Source organism: Perna viridis, chromosome 7 (genome assembly GCF_037379345.1).
Source record: "Perna viridis isolate PV_CMFRI_1.1 ecotype Kerala chromosome 7, ASM3737934v1, whole genome shotgun sequence".
Lineage (NCBI taxonomy): Eukaryota > Metazoa > Mollusca > Bivalvia > Mytilida > Mytilidae > Perna > Perna viridis.
In genome coordinates this window covers 15,979,042-15,995,905 of record NC_142451.1, presented here as the reverse complement: position 1 = coordinate 15,995,905, position 16,864 = coordinate 15,979,042, and the positions used below count along the sequence as shown (strand labels likewise).

Here is a 16,864-nt window from a genome sequence, read left to right as displayed (position 1 = left end):
AAAAGCGTATCTGTCAGAGATTTATTTTGGTACATGAGGTTCGTCCCTATACCAATATACCGTATTAGAAATGGAATATCAATGACAATCACAGGTTAAATGTAACAACAGATAAATGAAAAAAATGTCGACACAGTATAAAAAACTGTCTTAAACCTTTCCTTGGTAGTTTATAAAGATAGAAGACATTTTAGTTAGATACACACAGTGGTGATAAATACTGAATCTGGACAATCCAGCATTTAAATACGGAAGAGTGGAATAAAATGGCCTGATCGAAAACGCATTGATGAAATACTAAACGTACACATTTTTATACAAATATTCAAATAAAATTATGACTGTCTTCTATCTTGATAAATACGCTTTGCCCGGTTTTCAATAGAGTAACTGCAATTTGAATAAACTTTTCTAGTAATGACGAATTTCAAACCAAGACCTATTAGATAGGACGAATTCTACCTGTATTATCCAATAAGAACAAGAAAGACGTTTCTGGTGGCAAGGGCATATCCTTATGATTAGACATTCAAAGTCAGAAATTACTCGTTTTGCAATTCATAATCAGTTAAGGACGGCAACGGCAGCGTAAATGAATGGATAGCGTGATGGAAATCTCGACTTTCCTTATACGTAATAAAGGTCATTTTTTATCGCAATGTCAAATGTTACGCATTATCTTTCTCCGATGAAAAGCAAATAAGTACTTCTCGTAAACGAATATTCGTTAGTTTAGTGTTTTTCGCGATTTGTTAAAAAAAAAGTTGAAAGGTAAGACAATTGTCATTTGTAGGGGTAAATAATACTATTTGTTTGTTAAAATTTCGTTGTCGTCCACATATTTGTTTGTGTGCATTTTTCAATATTCATCAACAATTTTTAGGTGCAATCATCATGTTTTTTTTTTCATATTTCGTATTGACGAATTAGGTGATGAAAATATTGTTAGCCATGTATTAGCATTTAAGCTTAAATAACAGGGCGTTGATGTTTTAAGAAAGATAATACTTTATTACATTGTACAGGAAAAGTTCCCTACACAAAACTGTCTTCAGGTTAATAGCATGCATTGAATAATATCACAGATAATTTTGTAAAAATAGCAGCATCATAGATCCATGTATTACTTAAAGTGGATTATTTTCATGTAGATATATTATGTTTCCTTAATCTGTATTTTTTGGTTTAAAGGACTTCTAAATTGTTTCGGAATTTCGATCTTTCTTTTGTATTAGGATCTAAAGATGATGATTACAAAAGGTTACTGATTGCTCATGTATTTATATAAGTTTGTATGTTCGTATTTAGAAACTCTGTCGATGCCACGGGTGGCGGACTAAACGTGTCTAAGGGTATTCACCGACATGGAAGTCAGACTTGTCAGACTTCGATTATATATAGATTTTTTACTGAACCCTTCAGCATCATGGATTCAAAACCCTTTAATCAATTTGGTTTCATCCTATGTATTGCATGTGAATGATGGTAGAGCTTCCTTTTTTAATATTTTTTTTTATTTTGAGTACTTATTGTCCACAGTTTTATGAAGGTACAATAGGAGCTCCAAATACTTTCCGCGATTTCAACTTAAAACTTAAATATGTAAAACGTTAACATTTTCAATCATAATACGTTTCTTTATTAGATGAGTAGTGTATTTATCTGTTATTAATTATAACCTGTTTAATTAGAATTTAAGAGTTTGTTTAATTCAAATTACAGATGTTTACTGTAACCATTTACGCTGTGTCCATCTTCATGAGCCATGTTTATAGGTAAGTTTCTTTGCAGTTCAATTTAATAGTTTTACACTGCTGCGCAGAGATGGTTACATCTCTACAAATTTCTGCAATTGTGTGCAAGTTGGGAATGCATACATAAAGGGATTACCTATTTATCGTTTGAAGTTGCTACAATTGTGGAAATGAAGTGTTATTTCTAAAGCTGTTATTGTCTGTCCTGAGCCAGAAACCACTAACTATATACATTTTAGTGGATATCTCCTCCTGGCTATTTGTATGTTGAGGCATTTCATGCAGAGAATCGAATGTTTCATTGCATGTTTTATTTGGTTTTTTTTTTTTTTTTGCTGTTGGTGGTGGTTAAGTTCATCTTTAGCCTTTCATTAAAGGTTTATATTACTACACGGGCAAATATTTTTCACGTGAAATTCATGTTAATCGAGCTTCACGTGAAATTTATGCGAAATTAAATTAACATGATTTTCATGTGAAATTCACTAAACAATTTCATGTGAACATTTCGCGAATTTCACGTGAACTCTGTCACTTAATTTATTTGCTCAACTCAGGTGAAAATCATGTGAAATAACTTTGCCTGTAGTTTAAACCTATCGCTGGTTTTAAGTTACTGTTCTCAAGAGATGTTGGTCATTAATGTGTCTTAGTGTCGATAGATTACTTTTTAGTTTTACTTCGATGAATTGTTATCTTTCTGTTACAATGTGCTTTTACTCTTGTCATGCCTTTCAGAGATATTTTTGAGGTATGTCTGCACTTGTAAAAGACCTAATCGTGATTTCTGAAGGTACAAATATTTAACCAGCCTTTCATTTTTCGGTGGTTTTCCAACTTTCCATTTTATGTCCTGATATTACCATTTGTTATACAGACTTTCCCTGTAGATTCTTCATTTTGACTACTACCTAAATAATTTTTCAGTTCGAGAATTTTGTTATTGTCCTTCAATAATTGTCTTAGATTAAAGTGATACACTTGTGTATTTGTTGCGTTTTATCACATTCCTTTTTTTCGTTGTGGGAACAATTATACTCTGTATGTTACCCGCTAACATGTATTTTACTATTTTTTTTAATGTTTTCAAAGTTTCAGTTAGTGATAGATGTAGAATATGCAAGAAATATTCAGAAAGTTTCGACTGTTAAGCATACAGCAATGCAAGAACAATTATCAGTTAAATTTCATAAACGGGACTGACGATCGTAAGAACTGGGTAGAAGAAAATTGTCAGCAAATATATCTTCTTTGGTAGTCGTTCAAATGTTATAACTAAAACAAATGAAAAGATAATATTAAGGAGGTAGACCTAGGGTAAGGGACATAACTCTTGTAAATAATCAGAACGTTTGTATTCTGCATATTATATCAATCTCCTGTAAGTATCAAAGTAACAAGGATTGATTTCATTCTGTTTCAAATAAAAGCTTGATAGACCTTGGTGAAATTGAATATGATACAAACATATCACTGAGTTATGTCCCTTACCCTAAGTCTAGCTCCTTAATCGTCTCGAAAGCTAACTGAGTCATTTATGCAAAGTATAAAATTAACAAAGTTGTGTGCATGACACATTTTTCCATGTCTGCATAGCACAAACGTGATGTTAGGAACCAGGATTGCAACGATAATAAAAAAAAAGAACATGTTCCACGGACAATGATTAGACAAGAAAAAAAATAAATCAAAGAACACGAAAAAAAACAAAATAAAATAAAACTAGGCCCATGAACAAGGTACACCAGTAGCAAACGTCAATGAGTAACCCGGACTCCACTGAAAACTAGGCCCATGAAGAAGGTACACCAGTAGCAAACGTCAATGAGCAACCCGGACACGACTGAAAACTAGGCCCATGAACAAGGTGCACCAGTAGCAAACCTCAATGAGCAACCCGGACTAGACTGAAAACTAGGCCATGAACCAGGTGCGCCAGTAGGAAAATCAAAAGAACCAGTATTAGATGTAATTTTGCGATAATAATATTAGTGAGATGTCCAAATAATATGGCATTGGTTAAAGTTTTATTGATTATTTTCCTTCTATTTTATTTTACTTTTCAAATTTATTTATGTCCATTTCAGTGCGAAGTTAGACATCAATGCTATTGGCGTACAGACATTTAAGGGTATTGACACAAATCATGATGGTACACTACAGGAGGGAGAAATGAGCAAAGCCATCGGCTCATTTGATGCTAATGGTATCTTTGCTGTAACTGTTCTGAAATATTCTTGTTATGTTTCTGTCTTTTCCCCTTGATTTCTGACTTACTTTGTATGAAACTCTATTTTTTATGGAATGCATTTTGTTTTACCCTGACTTACAATTCGTCTTCTACGAAGTTGGTGTTGTAAAAACTTTTCAAACAAACCAAGGCATTGTGTTTTGGAATATAAATAAAGAAGTGTGTGAAGTTAACACATAATTTTACAGTTTTCATGTTGCATTGAAGCGGCAAAGATCTGGGCTACAATATTGGCTCATTAATATTCCATAAGAATGTTATACGATCTTAACGTTGTAACTTTATTTTTTATTTGCAGGAGACAATGTGGTTTCATGCCAGGAATATATCAGTGCATCAACATTATCACAAGCAGTATCACGAAAGATTTACGATTTCTACGACAATGAATGTTCATGCCACCTAAAACAGATATACATCAAGTCCTTGTTCCTCGGCATGGACGATGATTGTATGTTTGATTTTTTATTCTTCCATTTTTGAGACTTACTTGCCTTAGAGAAAACGATGTTCAAATCTTTTACTTTCATTTCCCACTTTAAAGTTGATATATTGTTATTGTTATTGTTATTGTTTTTTTTTCAATTTACTCCATCGTATTATCTGAAAAAAAATAGTCAAATATTCATTTCTAATTACTTTTTATATTCTATTTTTAGCCGACAACTTGATATCGCAAAAAGAGTTTACACAACATTTCACAGAGGTAAATAAAAAAACCAATATGACTGTCAGTACGCTCGGCACGTATAATTCTTCCAATCGATAACGAGTAAATTAAATATGGTTAAAAAAATTTAAAAGGTTTAGAGATGAGTGGATACATGTTTGCATGCATTTATATCCCCCAACCCCATTTGTAAAGTTGGAATTTATAGAATAGGGTTGTCCCAACTTCCTACCTTCCTACCGTTACACAGATGGACACTCATCCGTTATTTTCACACACCACTGAATAAAATTTGATGAAACTTTTCGTTACACATTCTCATCACTTTCTATTTGAGTTTCTGATCCATGATTGGGAGGTCAATGGGTACAATCAGACCAGTTGGTGCCTTAAATTGCCTGTTTCCAATACTTATTGTTGGGTTTTTTTTTATGTACAAAATAAAATGTTCATGAACAAAATGAACATAATCATATATAAGATAAACACTGAAAGAAATATAACTGGAAGAGATGCAGAATAAAGGAGCAATGTAAACGGTCAACAATTCATTGAACCACACGCTCTTGTTCTACCTTTCAAATGATATTTGTCGTTACCAGGTTCTAAAAATAATCGAAGGCACAGATCCACAGTCAAGGTAAATGTAGAGTCAACTATTTCATTGTTTTGTTTGTTTGGGTAATTTTTAATTTTGACGCTTTGTAATCCTACACTTATCTGGTTCCATATTTTTTATATTGTTCTTAAATGATGAATTATTGCAATTTCTTTTTTCATTGAAAAACAAGTGGTGAAGGCCCTCTATTAAGTACTATTTTTGTGTAAGAATCAGGCAATGGGTGGCGCATCATTTTCCCCAAATTAGTCATTTTTACCTATAATATATACAGTAAATCAAGAAAACAACCATAAAGCTATTAAGTTTAACCAGAAGCATCTGTGACGTAGATATTTTCGACTGCTTATTTAGGGAAAGAGTGTAGGAAAATTTTCCCGCCATTTTTCCGTGGTGCATTTCAACTAAATTTGACCTATCAATTTTTTTGAAAAAGGCAAGTTTTACAAACTCTTTGATGGTTATTTGGGGGGGGAGGTTATCAGGTATAATTAAATAATTGGTTAATGCAATAAAATCTCTGCGTTTTTTTTCTTCATGTGCCACACCTTAAATATATTTTGCCCGATTCCGAGACAGAGAAGTACTTAAGTATCATTTTTATTTAAAAAAAGGTTCCTTTCTGTCTATTTTGGTTTTTCATGAAGTTAAATGTAGTACAACACTTTTTTTGGTTTGATTTTTCAAGGACAATAATCCTTCATTTTTGAATCTATACTTCTGTGAAACTGTTCAAGCCGGAAAACATCTTATAATTTTCGAGATATAATTTGTAATTGAAAACTAACTTTCAATGCTTTAGGATAGTTTTTGCAGCCTTTTTATATTCCTGATCAGCATTTTTGACATATAGCATTTAACTATCACGACGAATTGTACACATTTTAATGAAATGATAGTGTTTAGTGCGAATATTTTATTGTTGTAAAAAAAAAACCAATTTTTGTACCTCAAAGGTTCGATATCATAGTTTTCTCTTTCAGACAAATATTTAACTGTCAAGATTTGATATTTATGGCGCTAAATGCATATAAAACAATAGACACTGACCATGACGGCAACTTTTCGGTTGCAGAGCAGGATGCTCTTGTAACTGGACTCGATGCAGACGGTATGTTAATCAATACTTTGATACTTTATACGTCATTTGAAATCAGATAAATGCACATCATACTTTTCTGCTCCACTTTATATTCAATTTTGTTCCTACAAGCTTTGGGTTTACATATCTTAACTACTGTAACTTAAACACATACACCATATGTACTAAACCAAATTTACATACGTGCAGCAGGAGAATTGTAAAGTATTTTACCGTCGTCACTTGATGTAGGTGGTGGGTCCTACTTTGCATGTATTTTAATTAATATTTAACCAACGTAAATCATTAGAAAGTACTGTGTATCGTACAATGTTTTTTCATAGAACATTTTCTTAACATTGCGCCCAGGTGATGTCAAGGTTCATATATGAGGAAAATGATTCTTTTTTTTTTCAGATATACCTTTCATTCGTTGTTAGAATGAATAAATGCTAGAAATTAAATGAGATAAATAAGTCACCTAAGTTATATCATACGGCAAAAATCCTTACTTTTGTTATTCTTAAATACTGTAGACTAAATTTTGTATAAAAAGGTTTATTAACATTTATGTACTTTTTAAATATATCATTTACAGGTGATAACAACGTTACATGTAACGAGTATATTCTGGCTTCATCATTTCCAAGGAACCTGTCCCGTTATATCTTCTTTCATTTTGACCAGGAGTCTAACGGAGATTGTAGCTTGACGCATGATGAACTTGTTAAAATTCTAGGCGGCATGGACACTGATGGTTGGTTAACTTCTAATTTTGTTTTGATTTCTGTAGATGTTTCATTTATGTTCTCTCCTTTTTAGGTGAAGCCTACTTTGCTTGCAATGTGTAATTTTAATTGCCAGTTTTAATTTGTACTAGTACTGTTAAGCAATAAGTAGAATACATAGGCATCAAATATGCACATAAGTCACATCATTGACCCCTTAAACGTTTGGATCAATAATACCACGTGAATATGGAAAGTTCAACAAAGACTGACCAACAAAATCAGGGGCGTAGCTAGGCCTGTTTTAGGTGTACGTAAAATTACGGCGAGGGGTCTAGGGGGGTCGCTCAAGGCCCCCAGCGAGTCTGGCAAGGCAAAGCCTTGAGGGAAACTCCTGAATTTTAACGATTTTGGAGCCAGTTTTTCAGAGCCTATACTACGTTCATGGTATGCATATATGATAAATAACCTTTATTTCATCTTTAAAAGGTGTGTTTTTATTTTTGTTACTTTTTCCGAAAGTACGCAACTGCGTATTTGCGTATAGGCAGCTACGCCCCTGAAAATACACAGTTTAAAAAAGAATACTCTGTATGATGTTGATGCTTTTGTTATATAATTTCAGGCGATAAAGCTATTTCGCAAAAAGAGTTCCAAACAAAATTTATCAAGGTGAGACTGTATGGATTACATGCGATACACATAATATATATTCATATATCCTTTTCATCAGATAAATGCATACAAAGATTGATTAATTTTGTTCAATCTTTACTAACACCTGTAAATAGCCCTTCTTATAAGAAGAATAAAAAAATAAAAAGTGTAGTTTCTTTGACGCATTTAACGCGTTTGTGTCAAATTTTAATGAATGAAAAAAACGACTAAATATTATCTTAACCACAATTTTAAAGAAAATGCTAAATATAATTTATGTATAATATAAATAACACTTTAAAACTAATATAAACCAACGACATAAGAACAAACGACAACATTATCAACACACAGAAATTGCGCTTACAGGCATGGTGCCCCAATGTGCTGATTAAAAAAGCAAAATATATTTTGCTACAGCTGACTTTTGAAATTAAAATCAAAATTTAAATACTGGTTGTAGGTGATCAAGCTTATGCAGCATGGTAATCAGCAACCTCAGGGGTAAGTCTCACATCCTATTTGATAAATTAGTTTGCCAAATTATTGTTAGTATTTTAACTGTTCTTCTAATGAAAATAAAAAGAATAAATTTGCTTTCAAGCACAAGCATGTTTGTTCCCTTTGCCTACCTATTTGTAGAAAATAAACCTTCAAATTATTTTTATTTAAAAATTTGAGTGATCATAGATTTTTTTTTCGGAAATTCGAAATGAATTTAAATAATTAAAAATAAACTCTGCTTAAACCTGCCTAACTACCTAACATCCGGAAATAATATGGTTAATTCCATTACTTATTAAAATGAGAAAGAGTACAAAGAAGAAACACCAAACTTAACGCAACAGACAAAGTGTAAAATTCAAAATTACCAAAACATTACACACAAATAAAACAAACAACACAAACTCAACTGAACACCGGAAGGATGGGCATTTCCTGCTTTATTTTATTTCATTTTTTTAATTATTATTATATATTTTTTTAATATATATTTTTTAAATTATTATTATATATTTTTTTTAATTGATTTGATTTGATTTGATTTTGATTTTTATTTTTATTATATATTTTTTTTTAATACAAAATGTAGTATTGTTTAGCGGGTAGTTTTCGCGGAGGACATCCTTCGCGTTTCGCTCTATAAATAGGGTTTTTGAATTATCGCGTCCTCCTGTTTACAGGTGATTACAGTGAAATATCTTGCCATAAATATGGCGACTTTTTACTTTATTCGTGATTTTGTGGATTGCTTTTTTATATCGGCTAGAATCTTGTTTCCTTGATTAATCTCTCCAAATATTGACCGCTATATGGTAGGGTAAGATTCTATCTAAAGCTGACATTTTTTAAATCTACCATGACTTACATATTTTATGTCGTGTCGTATATTGTACGCTTCTCAGTACTTTACCAGATGGAATGGCTAATAATTGTTGTTTTTTTCTGTGATAACTGATTGTCGTCATTTCTTTTCAATAGTTGACATATTTTACTTCATATAAATTGCGGAGATGCTTATTTAAAAAATTAAAATGTTGAAATAAAACAAACTACTGTAAATTGAAAATATGTAGATGAATATCATGATCTCGTGGTTCGAATAGTTTGGAGAGAGAGAGAGTTATATAATATGTTTATGATTTTTTATTCAATTCGCAAAATAAAAAGTACAATCAGTTTTATTTTTTTTAGACAAGGCTTGGGTGACTTAACTACTCTAACACATGCTAATTTTGCGGGTATCGATACGAACACTAACGGACAAATCGACAATAGTGAATGGGACTCTGTAATAACTGCCTTAGACCTCGATGGTATGTCGATGTGATTTGTAGCATTTTGTTTTGTAAACATATGTCATAATAACTGCTTGTTTGACACATTTGACCAAAAAAGTCTAAGAAAATGCCTAAAAAACATTCAAGTTAACCAGTTCATACTATTTTATAGTAGTCACAGCTGTGAATGGCGGTTAGTAAGAACAGGTGGATATTACTTAAATAATTGTAACATACGTTACAAACAGATATATATTTTTGTTCAGATTTATCAAGGCTCATAATTCAAAATTTGAAACGACCCGTGCAGGTACGGGTGTCAAAAGAATAGGCCTGCAGCAGCGCTAAGCTTGTCGTAAAAGGCGACTAAATAGTGCTCAGAACCCTATCCAGGAGCTAGGGCGCTCTGCCCACAGAGCAACTGGGTTGTGTGCCCCAGGTGGTGGAATGGGGTACCCCTGGCGTGTTACATGCTGGGGTTGTCAGGCTATAATACGGAAAACCTGACCGCAAACCATAGTGGTGCACCGTGTTGGGAAAGATGCCACGTTCCTCCCACGTTAAAAAACCCTACTGTGGTATTCTCCCGGAGTAGGAACCATAGGGCTCCGCCACAGGATGCTAAATTGCCCGACCCTACTCACCTCTCCCTATTTTCAGTGGCAATCAAAAATTTCTCGACCCCATTATACTTGTGTCTCATCCCATTTTTCATTTCATCATCATTTCATGTTCATTTTATCATCAACTTCATGTTCATCGCCTGAATATAGCTGAAATATTGCTGCTCGGCCGTTAAACCCTAACAAACAAACAAACAAACAAAATTTGAAACAGCAAATGAATACAAAACAGACAAAATATAGCTTTTTTCGTTCAAATGACGACACCAAACATATTGATTCACCTTTTAGGAATTATCATGAAGCTCTACAATACCTACAACCAAAACCATTGTTGCTAGCTTCCTAAATTCTATATATTAAGAACTGTAAATCTGCTTATTTTGATTTAGGCGACAAGAACGTAACCTGCCACGAGTACTTCACGGTTTCTACATTCCCCCTGCCACTATCGCGGGCTATTTTCTTACTCAATGATGCTGATGGTGATTGTAGTATACCCCATGATTATCTGATGACTGTCGTGAAAAACATGGATGGAAATGGTATGGATTCCTATATTAGATTTTACTTTCAAATCTATAGGAAAAGATAGTAATTATCAAAAAATCTGTCATGACAAGACTTCGAAAAGCTGGATAAAAAATGCAAAAGTAGATATAATCAAAGACTGAAATCTTCAATGTCGCTAATCGTCAAATATTCTATGCCACTGATTTTGACTTGCTTTCAACATCCGAAATGGCACGAATGCGATACACTATAAAATCGGATGACTTCCGCTAAAATCTTGGTTCCTTGATATAATTACTCTTTCATAAACGAATGTTTCTCATTCAAAACAACTGGTTACCAGGAAGTGCTGGTAATGTTTTGGTTCACAAGTTTTTCTCAATTTTTGAGTCGCTTATGATCTTGAGAAAGGAACCAGATAATGAAACATATTAAAGAACTGGCAACGACCAATAGGTCAGAAACAGTTTAAAGAGCCCTATATATCGGGCCCTGATAATGTTTATGACCTATACAGTCAATTGTAACGAACCCCTATGTCTGAATCAAAAACTGGGTAATCTTCAATGCTAACCGATCATTTCATCTTTTAATGTAAACTTCCCGTTCTCATACAAGCAAAAAACACACGTAAACACATGTGTATAATATTTAAGAGGTACATTTTGATCTTGTATGAAGCTATATTTGACGGTAAACACGGCACCGATCAGCAGCAAACTGTGGTGTAGTAATATATAATTATGCAATTCATATGCAAATGTAAAGAACTAAGAAGTCGCTAACAATATAAGGGACTTAAAAATGGTGTAATTGGACATATTATTGTTAAAAGCATGTGACCTATTAAGCGGGTCTGACTGTAACTTGGTCATGGTAAAAATATTTTTTAAAAATGTGCTGGAGTGGTAAAACAGCTTTTTTTTTTTGTATATTTACTTTTTATTATGACATTTATATTTACTTTTTATGCCAAAGGCCAACTTCAAATCAATAAACTCAATGCAGTTTCGTAGACATTATAAAAAAATAAACTTTGCTTTTCAAATGCCGTCAAACAACCGATACTTTACAGACAGCAGGCGCGTAGCTGCCGTTAGGCAAAAAAGCTTTTGCCTGTCAATTTTTTTTTTTTTTTTTGAGATAAAATACATCCAGGAGAGGCATAAATGATGCTCTAAAACGCTATCTCCGCGGAGCTTCAGACCCCCTCTACGCGCCTGGACAGTTACGGTATTTGAAAGAAGTAGTAAAAATATGAAGTATGTTAATAAAGGTCTGTTTGAATTTTCAAACTTCTACGCCTTGCTCATACTTTTTCTCGTATTTTAGGGGATGGTCTAGTATCTGAGGCTGAATTCAAAACAAATCTTCAACAGGTATGTAACATGGTCGGATTTAAATGATAGAGTATTTGTAATGTTAGACTGTTCCCAGGCGTCGGTTTCACAAAAAGTTGTAAGTGTGAAATTGATCGTAAATCATGACGTCACAATGCTATTTTAGTTTATGACGTCATTACTTACGATCAACTTTACACTTACGACTTTTTGTGAAATCGAGACCAGGAGCAAAAATCAAAAGCAAATTATACATTTAACGTGATTGAAATCATCCTAAATAGTACAGGTACAATTCTACCAAAAATCATTTCACAAAGATCATTTTCTTCAAAGTTACGTTGTATATATATCTTATAATATCTGAATCGCAACACTTTCACGAAAAGATTTAGGACTGAATTTTAGAAAATGAAAGATCAATAAAACAATAAAATGCATAATATAAGAGTCGAGCCGTTTGCTAGGATGATGAAGGTAGGTTTTATAGTTTGCTTGCAGATGTAACAATTAAACTATTTGTCTTTTTCAGATAGCGCAGGCACTTCAAAGTCAATCCAGCTAGGTAAATGGCGTTGATAAATCTGCAAAAATTGTATCAAATGAATATAATAATAGCAGTATCAATTTTTGTCTACTTGAGACTGGTGAAATATAAGAATACATCTTATTTGAACTACGTTAACACATGCTATTTGGTCGAAGCAATGGTAGTTTTTTAATTCACTTTGATTGGTTGATGTGTGTGTGGTTTTTTTTTATTTCACTTTGATTGGTTGGTTTTTAGGTGTTATATATATTTGTATTTACATTTCCATTCCTTTTTTAAACCATATTTTGAATGCTGCTCAGACTAATGTTCTCATTCTAACGTGAACAATATAATATTTCATTTTTTCGACAGGTCCACAGTTTCACACTAAAAATGATCAATGCAGTTCTCATCATCCTTCATCATTCAACATACTTCATTAAAATATAATACATTTGATAGAATTTGTTTATTTAAACAGCATACTTTATAATATAGTTTACAAATCTAAATTTTATATTGGTTGTTTTATTTGTATATAAAACATCTAGCCAATTGAAACATGCCGCCGTTTTAGAAAAAGATATTTATTCTTGTCGTGAACCTGGTTGATGGTCCGTGTCCCCATTCTAATGGTTAAAAAAGAGAGATTTCGCTTGATATTTAGGATTACATTGAAGAGCATGCCTATGTTTTGGTCTTTTTGCAAAAATTCCTCTTGTATTTGACCTACCTTTTTGGTTTGTGTTGGCTTTAAGCCCATAATTATCCGGGAAAAACAAATTTATATTTTAAAAAATTATTTGCAATTAAGTCATTGCAATAAAATTGTGATTTATTAGAATTCAGTAAATCAGGATCACAACTTTACCAGTATAACACACAAACTGACAGAACAAATATATTTTTCATATTATGGTAAGGGTGACCTTGAACTATTTTAAGACAATAATCATCACTTTAAAATATAAAGAAAATGGATAATGGGTCATTGGAGGAACATGAGTTTTTTTCATATGACAAATATTGGATATAGGTTTTTTACAAAAAATATACTTTAAATCCAACATTTCATTTTAACAGTGCAAGATTTATCGTCAAACAATAAAAACCAAAAATACTAGCATTAAAGATGAAAGTGTTTCTAAGACGCAAAACGACAATACAAAAGAAAAAATTAATTCATTGAAATACAATGAACTCAGACATCTTAACTCGATTTTAAGTGTGTTTATTTGTGTACTTTAGCCTCGCGCATTTTTAGCGCCTGTCCCAACTCAGTAATTTCTTTTCTTTAGGTATTGTTTCATTTTCACTTTCTCTTTACTATTAAGATTCTGGAGTATATGGGACATAGATCTTGCAGTACCTGTGTATAGTATTGTTTTGGTGCCAGCTTCAGTCTGCCCTGTCGTGTGAGGGTCTCCTCGTCATTCATTGAAGACAAATGTATGGACTAAGCTGACATTTTTCATCCCGGTGGGATTGTTGTCTCTTTGACATATTCACCTTATTCACTCTCGTTATAATATCACCAATCATTTATAAAGTATACCAAAATTTGCGATATTTATATGATTGTTATAACAGTACAAGGTTTAATCATAGACGTATAGACCGTTGCTAACTATTTTCAAATCCTTTCGAAATATAACAAGACTGTAGACCTGTATCTTGAGGAAACCTGATATAAAAATGTCGATCTCTTTAAGAAACCGGACCATAAAAATTATGCATGTAGAATATATTAACACGTGCAGTTAATATCAGACTGGTACAAGATCTTATTGTTAAAGAACCGCACGTCTTTATTTATTTATTCTAATTCTATATGTGTGTTCGCGAGTGTGTGTGTGTGTGTTTGTGTGTTTGTTTGAATACTGCAGGATTAAAAGAAATAGTGCAGTTCATATTATCTTTTTAAAGAGAAGAACCGTATATACCAAATTCCTCGTTTGTCTACCCCGGACTTGACTTTTTATGAGCAACTCGGCGAGTGTTTCTAGAAAAGCAGAGGACGCTTACCCTACCGGTGCACCTGGTCCATGCTCCCAGTTTTTAGTGGAGTCCGAGTTGCTCATTTGCTTTTGTTACTTTGTAGGTATGATTTTATTTACTTTATGTTCTTTGTTGTATATGTCTGTTTTCCTTGTCTGGTCTTTGTCCCTGGATTACATTCTTTTGATTACTTCTATAACCTTGGTTCCCTTGATTACTCTTACGAATGTTGCATTGGCTTCAGATAGTGAAAATATTAATTAGTTTCGTAAGTAAATGTATTACGTAAAATATGCATATTTAAAGAACGATATATACATGTGATGATTTTATCTTCAACAGATAAAAAGTGCTGTGGAGTAATATTTATAGTTTAATTGATCATGACAGACGTGCATTATTAAGGTTTGACAAAAGTCTGCTTTAGTGTTGGTTCTAATAGTTGAAAGCATTCAGGGTCATTTATTATATAAGACCAGTGCTTTCGTAACAAATACGATGTAGTGTGTAATGTTTGATAGTATTTTGTTACAAATGTTAAGAACATTTTATTATTTTTTATTGACTTTAAGTCTGAGAGCACACATGCTCTGCTCAGGGACAGAACAAGCTGTGACTTTTTAATGAATTAAAACTGTTGAGATATGCATTAGGCACATTGGACTACTATTAAGTCTTAAGTGTCGCAAGGTTTCACCCTATTCCATTTGGATTTAATTGCACTTTCTCTAAGAAATTTACCGAGGACTTAGACAACGTATAAGTAAATTTGAGTAGTTCATGTTCTTATTAGCAATGATAAGTAACATTTGAAGTTGATCAAAAGATCCACTAAAGACAATAAAGCCATCATCTTGGAGCTAATTATGTTATGCTTGTATTGGAACTTTTCAACCATAAAGTTAATAAGTTCTTACGCTTGTATGTCGCATATGTCAGGGCTAGGGACTGTCCTCATTGCACATCGTATTAAGAACTAATTCTCCCGTAGTGGTATTAATTCAATGTGGATCCTGAAAAATTCAAAAGATCTTTTGGAGACAATCAGTTCAAGACTATTATCTGAATATAATAGCATTAAAACCTATGATTTTTCAACACTGTATACTTCTATTCCCCATACTCAGTTAAAATCACGACTTAAAAACATTATACATCGTTGTTTTTCCAATAAAGATGGTACACCTAGATACAAATATATAGTTCTTGGTAGAGATTCCTCATATTTTGTAAGAAATAATTCCAAATCATCTTCCAAATATAAAGAGCAAGATGTTTACAAAATGCTGGAATTTTTAATCGACAACATATTTGTCCAGTTTGGTGGACGTGTTTTCAACAAACGGTCGGCATTCCAATGGGAACAAATTGTGCTCCTTTACTAGCTGACCTATTCCTTCACTCTTATGAGGCTGACTTTATAGCTGATCTGATCAGAAAGAAAGAATATTGTTTGGCTAGATCCTTCAATCTCAGTTTCCGCTATATAGATGACGTGTTATCTTTAAACAATCCTAATTTCGGGGATTTGATACATCGCATCTACCCCCAAGGAACTTGAGATAAAAGATACTACAGACACTGTGAAGTCAGCCTCATACCTTGACCTACACTTAGAAATCGATGGTAAAGGAAAACTATTGACCAAACTTTACGACAAACGTGATGACTTTTCATTCAGAATTGTCAACTTTCCTTTCATCTGTGGCAACATCCCTTCGGCTCCTGCGTATGGAGTGTTCATATCACAACTCATACGTTATGCCAGAGCTTGCCGAAACTACGCAGACGTTTTGTATCGCGCTAGAACTCTAACAAATAGGCTTCTGGAACAGGGTTATGTTGCTATAAGATTGAAGTCATCACTACAGAAGTCTTATGGTCGTCATCATGAACTCGTGGATCGTTATGGTGTATCCATCAGCACCATGAAAACTGATTTATTCAACGGGTCATAGTTTTCCTTTCCTCGTTTGTCTACCCCGGACTTGACTTTTTATGAGCAACTCGGCGAGTGTTTCTAGAAAAGCAGAGGACGCTTACCCTACCGGTGCACCTGGTCCATGCTCCCAGTTTTTAGTGGAGTCCGAGTTGCACATTTACTTTTGTTACTTTGTATGTATGATTTTAGTTACTTTATGTTCTTTGTTGTGTATGTCTGTTTTCCATGTCTGGTCTTTGTCCCTGGATTACATTCTTTTGATTACTTCTATAACCTTGGTTCCCTTGATAACTCTTACAGAACAAATTATGATATTAGAAGTAAGTTCTCATTGCTCAAAAGTCCGAGTTGCTCATTTGCTTTTGTTACTTTGTA

The 16,864-nt window shown here is 33.1% G+C and overlaps 1 protein-coding gene across 1 annotated transcript; it reads left to right on the top strand.

Moving 5' to 3' along the window:
• The first annotated feature begins 631 nt into the window (after positions 1-631).
• On the top strand, positions 632-13,013 carry LOC148611526 (uncharacterized). Its single transcript, XM_088592177.1, has 15 exons — positions 632-771; positions 1,723-1,775; positions 3,842-3,960; positions 4,304-4,456; positions 4,665-4,711; positions 5,278-5,315; positions 6,278-6,405; positions 6,974-7,132; positions 7,729-7,775; positions 8,224-8,264; positions 9,456-9,577; positions 10,557-10,709; positions 12,010-12,056; positions 12,550-12,582; positions 12,922-13,013. Exons 2-14 carry the CDS (start codon positions 1,723-1,725, stop codon positions 12,580-12,582), a joined length of 1,140 nt encoding a protein of 379 aa, XP_088448303.1. The 5' UTR covers positions 632-771; the 3' UTR covers positions 12,922-13,013.
• Positions 13,014-16,864: the final 3,851 nt, after the last annotated feature.